Here is a 16777-nt window from a genome sequence, read left to right as displayed (position 1 = left end):
GTTTGTCTTGGGAAAGACCAAAAGATCCTTCTGGAATTGGGCCCTGGGACTAGACACCCACCTTGTATTATGTGGTGAACCAGATGAATGTATCTGTGTGGCATGAATACGATATTCCAGGTACTATTTTAAGGAGGGTAACGGATGTTTTGATATTTGATTGTTGTGGTGGTGGTGGTGGTGGTAGTGGGGTGTGTGTGTGTGTTTGTGTGTGAGTGTGTTCACTCCATTTTATGGATGAGAAACTCAAATCTCCAAGAAGTTTAACAACTCAGGAAAAGGTATAAGATCGAGAACTTTCTCATGGACTGGTGGGATCCCTACTCCTCCTGAAACCCCAAGACCTGCTGCCCCCACCCCCCTTCTGTGCCAGTTCTGACTCCAACACTGCCCATCCCACTGTGTTCCCCACCCCACCATTCTAACTCTCCAAACAAACCACAGCCTCTCTTCCCCTCCTCCCCCAACAAAGGTAGCCCTACAAATGGGTCTTCTCGAGTGGAAACCACTTAAGAAAAGAATCACTTGAGAGAGGTGGGGCTGGGGAGAGACTCTCACTTGGATGTATGATGTGCTTTCTTCCTGTCTTCTGGGCACTCAGGAGGGTAAAGGAAAGGTGCAATTTTTCAGAGAAAAGAGATTTGGCTCATTACAATGAACTGTGGAGCTGAAATATCATTTCCTAGAAGGATTGGAAATGTTAATGCCATCATCTTGCACGAGTGGATAGGGAGGAGGCAGACAATTCCACTGAGACTGCCTGGTACCTCATTGAAGGTAAAGGTCAGCACCTTCAATCTTGATTGAATTGCCAGTATCTAGAGAGAGGGTGGCTGGGGTAGGAGAGGAAAGCAGCCTGGCAGTCTCTGCACCTCCTAGCTCTGCCCATTCTGTGCCGGCTGAGGCTGGGTGGCTCTTTGGATGGGGGCAGAGAAGTTAGGCAGAGAGCAGAAGAGCACTGGGAGAAGTGAGAGGCACAAGGACCACATGATCCATTGACTGCTTCATCCTAAGCAGGCTGTCCTGCTCACACTCCATTAAAGGAACTTTCTGGAAGGAAGGAAGGTTTCTCATCTAGGTTCCTTTGGAAGCAGAATCTGAGACCAGGATTTGAGTACAAGTAGTCAGCATGGGAGGTGATCCCCAGAAGTGGGAAGGGGAATGGGAAGGAGATGGACAGAGGAAGGAATCTGGTAAGGGGTGTGTCATCAAGCAAGCTCCCATGGCAGATCACTGTGGCTTCATCCTGCTGAGAGCTCCAGTGGGTTTTTCTGGCTCAGGGGAGAGGAGGAAGGGTGCTCACACACCCACTCTCTCAGTCAACGGCTGAAGGCTGCTCCTGGGGACGGTTCATCTCTTGGTACTTCTTGCTTGTCCTGTAGGCAGGCAGAGAGGGCTCCAGTGGCCAGAGCAAGTCTTCTGATGAACCAGGGCACTGACAACTTCTGTACCAGGGCCCATCTGCAGGGTCCCTGACCCGCCCTCAGAGACCCCAAAGGAGAAGGCGGACTGAGAGCCAGACACACTGAACAACGCACCTGCTTTGCCATTCCAGGTCTGTCTTCCCAGAATCAGCAGAGAAACCACTGTGAGAAAAGCCTCTAGGTTTGTTATAAATCTGAGTTCCTATCTCGAAGTGAGAAGGGCCTCTCTGAAAAGTTCATCCCAGTCGGCCACTTGTTCTGAGGTGGGAGCCCTAAGCACGTTCTCCCCCTAGAGCATGATGTGTCTTGATGCAGAAGGATTCCTTATCAGGGTCACATGGTATCCTGGCAGCACAAGCCAGGAGTGCTGGGCGGGGCCATCCTACAGACCCACAGTGTGACCTGGGCTGGGGACTCCACATCTCTGGCCCATCACTCCTTGCCTGTGAGCTCAAAGAGGCTGGACTCAGTCTCAGCTGGGTTTAAAAGTCGCTACGCTGGATTTGGATTCAGCAGTCATTCATCTTAATGTGCCCTCTGTGCCCTGAGAGAGGAGAAACCGAGGGTCAGAAAGAGGAAGTGACCTTGCCAAAGGTCATGCGCCTGGTCCAGGGCAGAACTGAGACTAGAACCCGGCTCTGCCTGAGCCCATGTCCAGTATTCTGGTATACCTTGGCCCAGTGAACGACGTCTGCAGGTTCCCCCGTCCTCCGGCTTTGGGTTGGGTTTGGCCAATGGAAACCACCTGCACGGGCTGGAGCAAGAGAAAACGTGACGAACGTGCTTACTCCCTCAGCTCTGTTTGCTGGGGTCACTGTGGGTTCGCTGCAGTGCCTATGAAGGCCACGCTTCCGGTTAGGTCGTCTATCTTTCTGGGGGGTCCTGGTAGCTTCTCCTCTGAACTCTTAGCCTCGAGGGCTGCACTATTCCTTGTCCTCTCCCCCCACCTACCTAGCTCACCCCTTTATACAAAAACCACTTGATTCAATTCTCTTCCCGCCTGCCCCCTGGAGGGTCCCATCTGTTTCCCGAGGGGGGCCCCCCCGACAGAGCTGATGAAATCTGCAGCCTCTGCAGTCACTTCCTCCCCTCCCTGCAACTTCTTCCCGCCAGCCCAGGACACCCCCTCCAGAAGCCCAGACACATGGGAACACTGGGGGCGGGGGTGGGGGGGGTGGTCTTGAAATTTCCCCTTGTCCACAGACTCTGTCCCAGAGCCACTTGAAAGCAAAGAACTCTTTGTTCTGGATCTCCGTGCACTTCCTTCCCTTTCAGTGCCTTGTCATCCCACCGCTGGAAACCCCATGGTCTCTGCTACCCAATTCTAAACAGCCTCCTTTGGAAGAAAGGGCTGATTTAACCAAGGTGTCTCTTTCATTGTTTCATTTGCAGGCAGTGCTCTCCCTCCTCCTCTTCCCCTTTAATCTTCTCTGTCCTCCTGGCCTGGGCCTTTGTCCTCCACTCCAGCCTCCCAGAGCTCTGGGTTCCTTAAGATGCTAATCACACCCGGTTTTCTTCTTGTGCCAAGAATATTTCTATTTATCAAGCCGCGGCAGACTTTGCCTTTGGGAGGGACACATACAAGGACAGGAACACTTTCCATTCCTCGGGGCTGTCTCTCTTTCCCCTTTTCTGTTTCAATTCCAGGACTCTTTCTTTGCTCGGTTCCTCTGTACATCTTCCAGGGTTTTTGAATGCACAGGTTGCCTGATCCTGTCTCCTTTTGTAGGGAGTGCAGACCGACTCGGGCTGCGGTGTCCTGGAGAATTACTGATCCGTCCGTGAGAAGGATTGTTCGGGCCCGTGGAGGTGGTATCGTTAGGTGTTTGAATTCCCTCTGCCATCTCTGGGTTTCCCCAGAAGGAGATGCGGGAGGAGGACCCCAGTGCATGTGGTTTATGTGGGAGCAAGGGGCACCGGCAGGAAGCGGGGGCAGGGAGGCAGCCCAGAGAAGGCAGCCCCCAAGAGGGGGTGTTTCAAGCCTGTTCCTGTGGTGGACAACGGCAGCCCAGGCCCTGTGGAAATTCTGGAAAAGGTAGAGAACACACCTTCAGTGGGATGGGAAGGAGCTGGGCTATTTTATTTCACCGGCCAGAGAGAGACGGCCTTTTCCGCAGAGTGTCTTGCCCCAGTTTCGAAGCAGGTCCTTGGGTGAAGAGAAGCAGTCAGGGCAGCCTGAGGGGGAAGAAGCAAGTGAGGCGCCCAGGGCACAGCCCTCAGTGAGGCGTTTGCTCTCGGGGTCGCTCCCCCGAGCATGGCGTCTCCTTGAACGTTGCATGCCAGTGCCTTGCTCGCTCACCCTAGGCCCGGTTGAGGATGCCAGACAGTCTGCCGGTGTTCCTCTACACCAGGGGGGGTGGCCATGGGGTGTGGGTGGGACGAGAGCCCACAGTGTCTTCTGCACCCCCAGGGAAGGAGTTCAATCCCCTTCATTGTTTCTCCTTGCTGCTTGGAATCCCGCCTTCTGAGCTGCAGCTTTTGCAGGGGCCAGGATGGTTCTCTTCCTGCCCCTTCCTGTGTTCCAGCTCTCTGCCCCCACTCAGACTCAGTCCCTTCTTCCTCCGGCATATCATTGTGCCCTCTGTCATCCCTCTGTTCTTCCCGAATATTCTCTATTTTACTTGAGAAGCCAGAAGGGAGTGGTCCATGGCTGAATCTCTCTGGGGTCTTGCACAGAGTCTGCTTTCCAACATTAAGTTTCTATTTGCTGAGCCCCAGCCATACACCAGGTTTGGGGACACAGAAGTACAGTCATCTGCCTGTTGTCACAGAGCATCTATTCCAGTGAGGAAAACAGGCAGTCAGCAGATAATCATCCAAATGCCTCTCAAATCTCAATGAGGAGGAGGGTTAAAGAGAAGACATGCATTATCCCCAAGGAGTGAATAATGGGGTTTTGACCAATTTGAAGGGCCAGAAGAATTCCCTGAGGAGGCGATGACTGAGAAGGATCTGAAGAATAAGTAGAACTTAGTAGTAGAGCAAAGTGAGGTGGGAAGGGCACTTTGATAGAGTACACAGAGTGTGCAAAGGCCCTGTGGCATGAAGGAGTACAGAAAGCTCAAGAGACTGAATGAAGATCAGTGTGGGTTCACTGAGGAAACCGGGATAGAGAGGACACATTATGAAACAGGAGTTGGAGAGGTGGCCAAGGGCCTTTGGATAAGGAATGTTTAGAAATGCAGGAAAGCCGTTTGAAGGGTTTTCCATAGGAAACGACATGATCCAATTCCCATTTTGAGGATGTCCCCCTGGCTTGTGTCAGAGATAGATAAGTGGAAGTTGGGGGTCTGATTAGATGTGCAGCTGTAGGAAAATGGCTGGACGGAGTCCAGGTGAGAGCTGACAAGGGCTCAGGTGAAGATGCTGGGGACCAAGGATGGGCAGGGAAGTCTGGAAGACAGACAGCTTGGTGTATCTTTTTATCCTTAGCCCCCATGGGCTTTTGCATGGATGCCTGGCCCAGGCTGGATATTCTTGTCTCTCAGGGAGGCCAGGGCTCCTCACAGTGCTCTAGTCTTTATCTTTTCTTATCTGCACAACACCCCAGGAGGAAGACCTCCTTGTACTCAATTTACAGACAGATGACTAAGATTTGGCGTGATCACCCAAGGTCTCACAGTCCATAATTTTAGGACATGGTATGCATAGTGTCCGAGCAGAGGATGGTCAGAGTGAGCTGCTACCTGTGCCCAGCACGGTAGCTCCATGGGAGCAGAGACGGAGGGCCCAGCACAAGGCCTGGGTCAGCAGAGGCGCACACGTTGTGGGTCTTAAAAACACACATCCTGATTGTTCGAGCATCTCTTTTCAGTGCTTTACTTGCAAGAAATCTTGCTGCCTACATTACTATCTTCCAAGAGACAAATTATAAATGTTTTCTGATTAGTTCTACCATTCATAGCCCATTCCTAAATCAGCACAGGAAACAGCTAAGCTAAAACTTCTGCCTCTTTCTTCCTTTGCAAGCTGCCTGTATCTTATGCTTTCTTCCTCCAAGTTTTTTTCTTAGGCAATGTCTAGACAGTTAAACAAAACAAAACACTGAACTGGGCTAGGAATAATTTGTTATTCAAGGTCTTTTTTTTTTTTTTTTCCCCTCTGTTGTTGGCTAGACGGGGTAATCCTGAGAGCTGAGACCAGAGATGCAACGCACACAATCAGTGAGATGTCAAAAGGTCTGGGTTGAATATACCATGGCAGACAAAAGCTGTTGCCAGCTCTTGTTTCAATCAGGCTATAGGCTCAACATTTTGCATGAAGTAACTTTGTCCTCTCTGCATTTATGCTGCTTTGAAGGCTGTGCATACCAGTATTTGCAGTGATAATACCGTGTGACCTACGCCTCTCTCCGTCTCACTGTCTAGCACTGAATATTACGCACAGTCACACACAATGTTGTGTGTTGGCACCGTCCTTATTCAGGCTTCACTGTCCCTTGCTGGGACCACTGCAGTAGCCTCCAGTCCCTCCGTCTCCAGGCTCTCCCAATTGAATCCATCCTCCCAATCAGCTACCCTAGTGATCTTTCCAAAATGGACCCCTGATCACGCCCATCCCCCTACCAACCTGGTTGATTTCATGTCACCTGATGGGTAGTCAGTGATTTCTGGTTCAAAGAAGGTGGAATTATTTATCTGTTCTGACCTTCAGGGACCATGAGAAACTAACTCTGTGGCTAAAAGTAATGGTGCCAAGCACTATGCAAAGGTTCACCTACTTTTTTAAAATGACCCTGTCTTTATTGTTTGTAACATTTCAAAGGGAAGAAACTGAAGCTTCAAGAGGTCAGGTAACTTGCCGAGGGCCCGAGCTGGGATAGAAGCCCAGGCAGTCTGACGCCACAGGGCTCTAACCACTCTGCATCACAGCCTTCATCAAACCATGTATCACGGGTGATTACAGGAATATTAAAGCTCACTGTCAAACAAAGAGTGATGACCTTGCGTGCCTCCCTGACCTCTGCACAAAACATGCTTTCTTCCTGCAGGCTCGGGGCCACCAAGTGTCTTGGCCAATGCAGGCCTCTGCCACGCCGGACATGTGCTGTTCAAGGCACTTACCTTACAGCACCTGCTCCTCTCACAGTGGGGACTGGCAGAAGTCATGAACCTGCCCCTAGTGGGGGCCAGCAGAACCCATAACCCCTGCCCCTAGTGTGACCAGAGTAGCCCTGGGCTCCTCTGGGCCCTGAGTTGGCTGCTCCCCAGGCCCTCAGGGCTCTTACAGGATATGATGTTTCCGTATCGATTCTTATTGCGGTTTTCATCCTCTTTGGCTGTGTCCCACGAAGCTGTCTGCCCCTCTGGTAAAGCCTAGAAAGGAAGGACAGAGTGGTTAGAATGGCCCGAGATAGAGGCTTTCTCCATATGTTGATGAGCCGGAAGGGAAATCGGATCCACTGGGATGGTCAAAGGGCTCCGTCTTCTTCGACGTGGCCTGGGGAGAATGTGAACTTGGCCCCATCATGAACTTATCTACTCGTTCATTGACTCAAATGTCACTGATGCTTTCTGTGTGTCAAGAGCCCAGACGTGGCTCAGGAGGGGAGTCATTTGCTCATTAACACACTCATTCAACAGGTATTTACTGAGTCCCTAATATGTAGGGCACTGCTGTAGCTAGTCGGGATACAGAGAAATAGACAAAGTTCCCTTTGAGCTTCTAGTCAACCGGGCGATGCCACAGATGAGGGAGAAGACATATGTAAACTCAGACCGTGGAAAGTGCTATGAAGAAAAGTAAGCAGGGAGAAGGGAGCGTGAGAGTTTCTTCAGATCATACAGTCCAGGAGGGCTTCTCTAAGAAGGGAACAGTTACCTTGACTCTTTTTTTTTTTTTTAATTTTATTTTTTTTTCACTTTCCCAAAATTCATTGTTTATGTTCCACGCCCAGTGCTGCGTGTAACACCAAACTCCTTAATCACGTGAAAAATTCAGTTGTGCCCGAAGCAGGATGTGCTTTCCAGGCAGAGGGAACAGCAGGTGCTACAACGGTAACCAAATGACCGTATCCAAGGGTAAGGCAGGGAGAGCCGTGATGGGGGCATCCACAGGGGCTGGGGCAGCTCAAACTATAAAAGGTATTGTGGTCACCGGTCATGAGTTGGGTGTTATTCTAAGTGAGATGGAGAGCCATGGGAGGTTCTGAGCAGTGCAGTTAGCGGATCTGATTTATATTTTACAAAGTATCTTCTGGCGCAAATAGGGGACACAGGTTCTAGGATGCCTGGGGAGGAGGCAGGGAGGTCGGTTAGGAAGTTGTTGCCATGGTCCGGGTAAGAGATGAGGCGACCGTGGACCCTTTATTGGGACGGTGGCTGTAGATGTAGTGAGAAGTGGTTATTTTCAGGATGGTCAGTTGAATATTGTAGATTTTAGTTCCCTCAGAAGCAGACTTGGAAATGAAGATTTGAAGAGGAGATCTTCCTTGGGAGGCAATCCTAAGGAGCACAGGTGAGAGAGTGGGGGCAACGATACGATCACGGGAAGGAAGTCAGTACATGGTACCCCAGGAAGCAAGTCACCACAGTGCACATCCAGGCTTTCATCTCACAGGCCCATTGCAGGTTGGGGGTATCTACCCACCAATTCTCATGTACCACGGGTTGAGGACAACTCTTAGGAAATCCCTCGGCACTTCCGCCATGCTCTGTGAGTAAGCTGTGCATATTCTCTAGAAAAATCCCTGGGCAACAAGCCAGAGGTGCTTCCAGGTGGTGGGCACTGGGTGAGCATGATGGGAAGACGAGTGTAGAGAGGGGCCAGCACATCTGCTGTAGGTGTGGACCATGAAGGAAAGAGGGATGGAGGCGGATTCCTAGAGTGCTGGCTGGAAGAAGTGAGCGGAGAGCCACAGCATTTGCAGAGATGGAGGAAGTACATGGGGAGAGAGAGACCGGGGAGGCAGGAACTACACGTTGTGTTCTGGGCACTTCAAGTGCTTAGAATGGCGCCTGACGCCTGCTGAGGCCGTGTGCTTCTCGCCGTGTTCCACACAGTAAGAGCTGCAGCAGCAGAAGCACATTTGAGATGACCAGTCGGCACCCGAGCTGAGATGCAGAGTGGGAGTCTGGACACAGACGTTCCCAATCAGAGCTGGGGGAAGGGTTGGGAGTCATCAATCCAAGAGGAGACAGACAAGTCAACAACCACGTGGAATGATCAAGAGAGCCTGGAGCCGAGTGTGGTGGCAACACAAGGGAGGGTACAGTCACTAATCTCACAGAAAAGGACGCTGGGCGGTTAAGGGAGCAGGAACAGTGGTCGGGAAACTGCAGCAGCATGAGGGCCAGGCCACAGTCTGATTCCTGTTTCCACCCCGCAGCCTGCGGCGTGGGCCGAGTGTCCTGCTTGAGGGCTGGGCACTGCTTCTGAGGCTGGATCTGTGATTCCTTCAGTCTAACACCCCTGTCTGCAGTGCGGGGGAGACCAGCATCCTCCTATCTCATTACGCTGGCCTTGCCTTTGTCCATCCATCCCTTACGAGGTTCAGCCTCAACAAGCCCACCAGCCAAACGGTCAGAAATGCCACCCATCAGTGGGCATGCAGGACCACTGCCTAGGAAGAGCCCAGCTCATTCACAGTACCCCCTTTCTTGCTTCCAATCTCCCGTGTGTTAAGCCCACCTGGGTGGGTCTTCTAGAGAAGATGTTGGCAAACTCCCAGGTCAGCAGCCTGGGCTTTGCAGGCCAAGTACTCTGTGCCGCCTCCACTCATGGTCTGTGGTTGCAGAGGGAACGCAGTCCCAGACAAAGCTGGGTAGGATCTGATGAAACTGAATTTACGAAAACAGGTGTTGGGTGGGATTTAGCCTGTGGCTGCCCTTTGTTGACCTTTCTTCTAGAAGCATGACTGGGATCCTCAGCTCTGCAGTGGCTGGGAAGGCAGAACTGGTGCTCCTTCTGCTACCTCGCCATTCTAGATGAAAAGGAGATGGGGTGGGAGACCCTTGCCTAGGCTGCCTGGCTAAGCTGTGTTCTCCGAAGTTCGCCTTCCCCAGGGTTTCAGACCCACGTACTAGAGTGTCTTCCCAGCTATTAACTGATCAGAATTTTGTTCTGTGTGTGTCACAAACCCTTAAGCATCCCAGAGGAGAAGCGAAGCAGGTGCTGGGCTCTGGGCACCAATCTCTGCCCGAAATATCAGTGTGACAAAGGTCACGGAGAGAGAGAAGCGCTCACTTTACAGAGGGCCCGTCTCTCCTTTTTCCCCTCGTCCTCTTCCTCCTCCCTTCCTCTTCATTACAAATGACCATCACCCTGCGTCCCCCTCGCCATCGGCGTAGGGCATCCCTAGACGGCAAGTGGTTCTTGCTTTTGCATGTAACTCTTAGAACCCAAAGAGTCTAGCTCTGGGGCCTCACCCTCCTGCCCCAGCCCAGTAGCTCCTGCTGTTTCAGACAACCTGCCAGGCCCATCTATTCCTGGCTCTCTGCAGTGGCGGGCCATGACTGTGTCACCGGCAACACTGGACTTCTCAAGGTTGAAGCAGGTACTCTGGGGTCGGTTTTTCTACTGGAAACTCTGTGTGATCAAGGCCAACTGTTCATTCCATGATATCCAACCAACCAAAGTGGTATGAAGCCATGAATAAGACACTCCAAATATTTTCATCATTATTTGGGGGGGGGGGGGGAATCTGTTGAGTACCTACTATGTGCTAGGGCTTAGATTATGGTTCGCTCAAGGTTTTGTTATGGCTGTACATTAGAACCATCTGGGGAAGCTTCAAAACTCCCAAAGTCACAGCCCTATTAAATTTCATCGGACTCCCTGGGGATGGGACACGGGCTGTCCGCAGTGTTTAAACTCCCTGGGTGGTTCTAATGCACAGCCACCCTTCTTGCAAATAATGAATTTACCTGGAGAAACACTTTCCCACGAGTCTCCTCACTGGTTTCTCTTGCTTTGGTCTTGTCCCCTCCAATCCATTCTCCACTGTAATCAGAGAGATCTTTCTAAAATGCGAATAGGACCCAGTTACTCCCCTTGCCATTATCTTCAGGATAAATTCCAAAGTCTTCGATACAAGGTCCCTACATGCCCGTCCAGCCTCATTGCTTGCCCTTAGGCTAATATTCTAATGATAGGGAACCAAATGCAAGGCCACAAGACCATTTCAGGTGTTCCAGACTTCCGAGATGGACTTTATACATGCTGTTCCCTCTGCCTGAAATTCTCTTCCACCTGAGTCTGCCTGGAAAGCTCCTCCATACCCTTTAAAACCCATTTCAAGCATCTTCTGTTTCGTGAAACCTCCATCCCTGCTACTCCTCCCAGCACTGCACTTCCTCCCCAGCTAGTGGGTCACTTCTATTATCGGATGGACTCCTTTACATCCAATAATTTGGAAGTCCTGTCTCCCAACCTAATGATGGGCTACTCCAGGAAAAGGGCAGCTTCTTGTTCTTGTCTCTACCTCTAGAGTCTGACACTGGCCTGTATTTCATATCTACCTGAATCCCTTTTGGAATAAATGAATGGAGTGGACAGATGATTGAAAACATTAGTGGGTGAGGTGGTTTCTGTATGTTCTCTTTAATCTCAGAGGTGTCAGTGATCTTAAAAACTATCTGGTTGTATTCCCTTCCACAGTGACCTTCTGGGCAGTGGGAAGGCTGATCCGTAGCATCAGCTACTTGGATACACTCAGTGACAGAGAGATCACTACCTCATAATTCTTCCTGTCCACTTATGGACAGTTTGGATAGTATTTTGTTTCCTCTGCCTCCACGTACTTTGCCTTTGCCCTACGCCATGGGGGACCCACAGAATTAACATACACCTCTGTGCTGTGATACTGCAGAGATTTGATGAAGATCCCTGTCCACACTCGGAGTCCTTAAATGGCACAATTTGGGAGTCATCTCAACATCTAGGCCATAACCTTCAGAGTGCACCCAGCATGCCGATATCCTTTGAAAAGTCTTAAGCTGAGCAAAGCAGTTGTGATAAGTGGCCCTTCTCTGGGAAACCACATGGGCCCCTGACCTAGCCCTGGGAGGCTCTCTGTGTCCCTCGGTGGGGCTGGGGAAGAGGGGTGAGCCTGGGGGCCACGATGCTGTTGACCGAGGTAGAGGAGGCGAGGCCTAACAGAGCCACCTCAGAGTGAGCAGTAATGACCCCCTAATTGGCAGACTTTGATCATATGTCCATTTCCCTTTTTAGGGAGCTGCAATGTAATAGGGGATAATCTCTTGAAGGAAAAAAAAAATATGAAGGGGTAAAAGTATGAAAGGGAGACTCATCTCCATCTTCAAAGTGAGCCAGCCGAGGGCCATTATTTTTACATTAGTGGCTAGTTACAGTAGATTGACTAGGGAATGGCGGCGGTCATTAGGAGCTAATCACATTCTTTTCAAGCCAAAATTGCCATCTCATTATAATCATCCATTATCAATCTCTGCTTTCCTCTTCTCATTCTCTTCTCCCGAGAGTGCGAGCTCTATTTTTACACTCTTCTCTGAGTGTGGAAATGTTTCCTACTCTTCAACAGTGTTGCTTTTTCTAAGGCAATCATTTGGGGGATATCCTAGAGGACGCGTGTGGGGATGTCCTCACCCCTGGAGGTCTGAGCTGTGGTGTTCACAGAATCCTCAAAAGTCAGACGTGGAAGGATCTTCTGAGAAAATTGTCGCCTCACTTTAGAGATCGGCAAAGTGAGGTCTAGAAACAGGAAATGACTTGCCTGAGCGCACGAGTTGAGTGGATCCCACTTCCGTCCACTCCTCTGCCCTCCTCCCGCCCTCCCTCTCTCCCTCTGTTCCATAGCAATCATCTGGGTGCTACACGCCATTCTTGGGTTCTAGAAATAACAGCAACGAACATGGCACCCAGGATCTAAGGAACTTAGTTCTAGTTGTGGGAAGGTGCAGACAATCAACGAACAGACAAGATAATTACTGTTTATAAACCAGTATATCCCAGTGTGTTCATGGCAATATACAAGGTGCCAGTGTAGACAGTGCCTAGGAGCAAGGGACAGCTTCAGATAGAATGGACTGCATAGGGCATTTTTGAAAAGGTGACATTTGAGAAAGAACGCAGCAAGCCCAAGCAGCTGGCTAAGCACTCACAGCCGGATGCTGGTGTCTTACTCTTGAGCATAAACAATTTCTCAGAATGCCAACTTCAGAGGCTACTCTGAGGCCAAGATGGGGTAAGGCATAAAAATGACCATGGTGTGGTCCTAACTAAACAGACACAGTATGAATATTGTCCAAGCCAAGAAAAAAAAAATATGACCAAAGTTCCACCTATCCTGGGTCATAGGAGAGACGGCTGCTCCTCTGTCACTCACAGCTTTAGCCTCTGTCCAGCGTCCTCTTCTTAGAGCTAGGATTTATTAAGGTCCCGAATCTTACCACTGCCTCACAATGCCCAATCCCGAACAAAGCCCCATATCCCTCAACACAGCCCACAGCCTCGGAGCCGTTTCTCATGTCCTTTTACTGAGATATCCTGCAGGATTTAAACCTGGCTTGCTCAACATCAGGTGTGTTCCTACGTGTGTCTTGTTAACACACTGGCGCTGAACACTGAACGTTGAGCAGAAGCCAGGCGTGGCAAAAGCAGGGGGAAGAACATTCTAGGGCTGAAGCAAGAGCAAGTGCAAAGACCCTAACATGGAATGAGCCTGGTGTGTTCTGGAGCTGGAAGGGGGGTTGCTCTCTGGGGTCTAGAGAATAGGAGCAAGCAAGTGACACAGAATGTGGGCGGGGGAGGGAGTGGCGTGCAGTGGTGGTCGGTGAACCACCGCCACGAGTACAAGTTTTATTCTACACCAGTGAACATGCTCCGGACATGTTTCCAGATGAGGAGGCTGAGCCAGTCCCAACAGCGCGATAAGTGGCTCGGAGCTCTTGTCTCATGAACCCTCCCTTTATCTCTGCTGCCAGGTTTCACAAACTTGAGAATCAAGTTCAGATCTGGTGCCTCCTAACCCTCCCTGTGACTGCGACCCACCCGCTCACCCATCCAGCTTCGCTCCCAGCCATGAAGCTCTGTAAGCCAGACACTCCACCTACCCCGGTGGGGGTCCTGGGCTTTGCAGGCCCTGCTGTGCTGAATCAGTCCACAGGACAGTGGAAACTACCTCAGTTTCCCCACTTACTACTTTAGTTCCCTGCTCTAACCAGGAATGGCCCCTGCTGTCTGGCTGGTTCCTTCAACCTGTTGGCTTGGCTCTCCTGAGAGAGGAGGGTCCTTTCTGAAGCTGGCCATCCTTCGTTGCACACTCATCTTTGCACCTAAGCCTCTTTCCACTGTGCCCAAATAGTGAAATGTCAGAACACAGACCTCCCAGGAGCAACTCAGCTGCCACCCAAGGCGGGGAGTGCCCTGCCACTTCATTTCCCTGTGCACCGCCTATCCTTGGCAGATTCTGCCAGTTATGATGTTCCTCATATGGTTTGACTGTATCCTTGGAGATAATTGGGTAGGATATGCCCTGGGGTGCAGTAAAACCAGGCCCAGGGAATGCTGACCAGGCACTTCCTGGCTGCTGCCTCGGGGCACAGCTGATGGCCTACTTTCTCCAGGAGCTGTCCAGACTGCCAGGACTTCCCCAACATGCCTGCCCACCACGGCATTCTCTGGCATACTTCGGAGGGTCTCCACCAGGAGGCACCCTTTCCCCTGGGTCTTTCCTTCTTTTTTTTTTTTTTTTAAATTTATCTATTTATTTATTTATTTTCAGCATAACAGTATTCATTGTTTTTTGCACCACACCCAGTGCTCCATGCAATCCGTGTCCTAATACCCACCACGTGGTTCCCCCAACCTCCCACCCCCCATCCCTTCAAACCCCTCAGATTGTTTTTCAGAGTCCATAGTCTCTCATGATTCACCTCCCCTTCCAACTTCCCTCAACTCCCTTCTCTCTAACTCCCCATGTCCTCCATGCTATTTGTTATGCTCCACAAATAAGTGAAACCATATGATAATTGACTCTCTCTGCTTGACTTATTTCACTCAGCATAATCTCTTCCAGTCCCATCCATGTTGCTACAAAAGTTGGGGATTCATCCTTTCTGATGGAGGCATAATACTCCATAGTGTATATGGACCACATCTTCCTTATCCATTTGTCTGGGCATCTTGGTTCTTTCCACAGTTTGGCGACCGTGGCCATTGCTGCTATGAACATTGAGGTACAGATGGCCCTTCTTTTCACTACATCTGTATCTTTGGGGTAAATACCCAGTAGTGCAATGGCAGGGTCATAGGGAAGCTCTATTTTTAATTTCTTGAGGAATCTCCACACTGTTCTCCAAAGTGGCTGCACCAATTTGCATTCCCACCAACAGTGGAAGAGGGGTCCCCTTTCTCCACATCCCCTCTTTCCTTCATTTTTGTCAGGAATGCCTCTTGTCCACCAGCGGTGCCTAATGAGTCAGGGAAAAAGCAGGGCTTTGCAAAAGGCAGACAGACTAGAAGGGAATATTTTGTCCCTCCTGGTCTCCATGAACTTTTATGAACATTAAGTCAATAACTGCCCTTCCCAGCCCTGCCATATTTCTGAGCCTGGCCTTCAGGCTGGGGGCGGGGGTGCGGGGGTTGCAGTGGGGACCTGCCTGTGCCACTCTGCTCCACTTGGGACGTGGAGGCACAGAGGAAGTGGCTGTTTTTATGCTCAGCACTCAGAATAGTGAGCACTAAGAATGGTTTATAGCCTAACATACTAAAAAGAAAAAAATATACCCTTCACGTTAGGGGTGGGGGAAGGGTTGACTCTGTGGGGCAGGGACGGGAGTTTGTTGCCAGCTGAACTCTTGTGCCTCTTGGTGTTTACGTGACTCTATGCATTTGTGAAAACTTAGGGAATGTACACCTCTGCCCCACCCCCCCAGTGGGTTTGATGGCATGTGAACTTAAAACAATGAAAAGTAAATACACCTCATGGAGTTTGGTGATGATTCGTGACTACCAGAGGCAACCATGGTAGGTTGCTACACCATGTCGGGTGCGCAGGTGTTTGGAGTCTCGTCCTTCTCTGTCTTGCCTAAGGATGTGCCTACAGACACCCACGGCTTACTTCTGGAACTCACTCTCTGCCTCCCTTTCGTCACAAACATCCAATTTACTGTCATAAGACCAAAGATGGGGGCTCTTTGCAACATCCATCCTGGTTTGCCTTGGACAAAAGGGCTTCCCGGGGTTGTAGGATTTCATTTTAAAACTGGGACGATCCTGGACAAAGCAGGACAAATCATTCACCCTAGGAACAGGTAAGATGGAGTATTCAAAGAAAGAGAAAGTTTTGTGAAGTGTTGGAGGCTCAAGGTCTGGTCTCCATGGAGGTCCATGAGTTCAGTAAACACTAATATTTACTGAAGTCCGCTGCTGGCTGGTAGATGGGAAGGGCTGCCATGGACAGCTGTACTGGTTGTGCACAGTACAAGAGCCACACGTCTGAGGCAGCATCATCTATTTGGTAGGCAGTTCTATATATATTATGAACAAGTATCTGGAGACACGTGCACATTTCGCTCTTTCACCCTAAGGAACTGTGTGAGTTCCTGGTGGCCCGGCTGGCCCGGCAGGGCCCAAGCTTGCAACAATGTCTCTTTCTGCACTGAAAAGCCCACGCCTTAGGGATTATAAATGTGGATGGGGAAGGCAGGAGAGGATAACTAATGACATCTACTCAGAGTGGCATCAGGAGAGCAAATATTATTGCGACCATGTCACTAAATAGACGGTAATTTATGAGTTCTGCCGGGGAAGCCGAGTAGAAAATCAGATGGCAGCACGATGGGGGTATTTGTCTGTGACAGGAGCGCCGATCAAGGCAGAAGAGTTGAGTGCGTGTCTGTGTGTAGAGTCCCAGAGCACCATTTAAAAAGCCCCCCATTAGGGCGCCTGGGTGGCTCAGTGGGTTAAGCCGCTGCCTTCGGCTCAGGTCATGATCTCAGGGTCCTGGGATCGAGTCCCACATCGGGCTCTCTGCTCCGCAGGGAGCCTGCTTCCTTCTCTCTCTCTCTCTCTCTCTGCCTGCCTCTCAGTGTACTTGTAATTTCTCTCTGTCAAATAAATAAATAAAATCTTTAAAAAAAATAAAAATAAAAAGCCCCCCATTAAAAGCTCAAGGTTTCTTTTAAAAAGAAATTTTACGACTATGGTTCTCAAATTTTGGTAGTCATTCAAATTTCTTAGGGGACGTGGCCAAATGCAGAGGACTGGGCCCTGTCCCGTGTCAATGACCCTGTGTCCTAATGTTCTTTCCTGACTCTCCAGGTGATTCCGACACATGTCACAGTTTGGGGACCATTGTCTTAGGAGTAAGGTAAATGGGAGAAGCAGATTTCTGGGGAAGAAAATTAAAGTTTAAAATTTAAGTTGTTAAATTT

At 50.2% G+C, this 16777-nt stretch overlaps 1 protein-coding gene and 1 non-coding gene across 14 annotated transcripts in view; one reads left to right on the top strand and one right to left on the bottom strand.

Moving 5' to 3' along the window:
* The window catches only part of PTPRT (protein tyrosine phosphatase receptor type T), a 1064037-nt gene that overhangs the window by 71825 nt on the left and 975435 nt on the right, over nt 1-16777 (bottom strand). For all 13 annotated transcript variants that reach the window (XM_032350627.1, XM_032350634.1, XM_032350629.1 and 10 more), the window contains one exon: nt 6652-6739. In XM_032350627.1, the coding sequence (XP_032206518.1) occupies nt 6652-6739 (88 nt within the window). The remainder of the gene's footprint in view (nt 1-6651; nt 6740-16777) is intronic.
* On the top strand, nt 15011-15108 carry LOC116596684. Its single transcript, XR_004288266.1, has one exon. It is a non-coding gene; the product is annotated as a small nucleolar RNA SNORA17 (small nucleolar RNA).

The sequence above is a fragment of the Mustela erminea genome, chromosome 7, assembly GCF_009829155.1.
Source record: "Mustela erminea isolate mMusErm1 chromosome 7, mMusErm1.Pri, whole genome shotgun sequence".
In the NCBI taxonomy this organism is placed as follows: domain Eukaryota; kingdom Metazoa; phylum Chordata; class Mammalia; order Carnivora; family Mustelidae; genus Mustela; species Mustela erminea.
The sequence above is the reverse complement of the archived record's forward strand: the minus strand, read 5'-3'. Positions and strand labels throughout refer to the sequence as shown.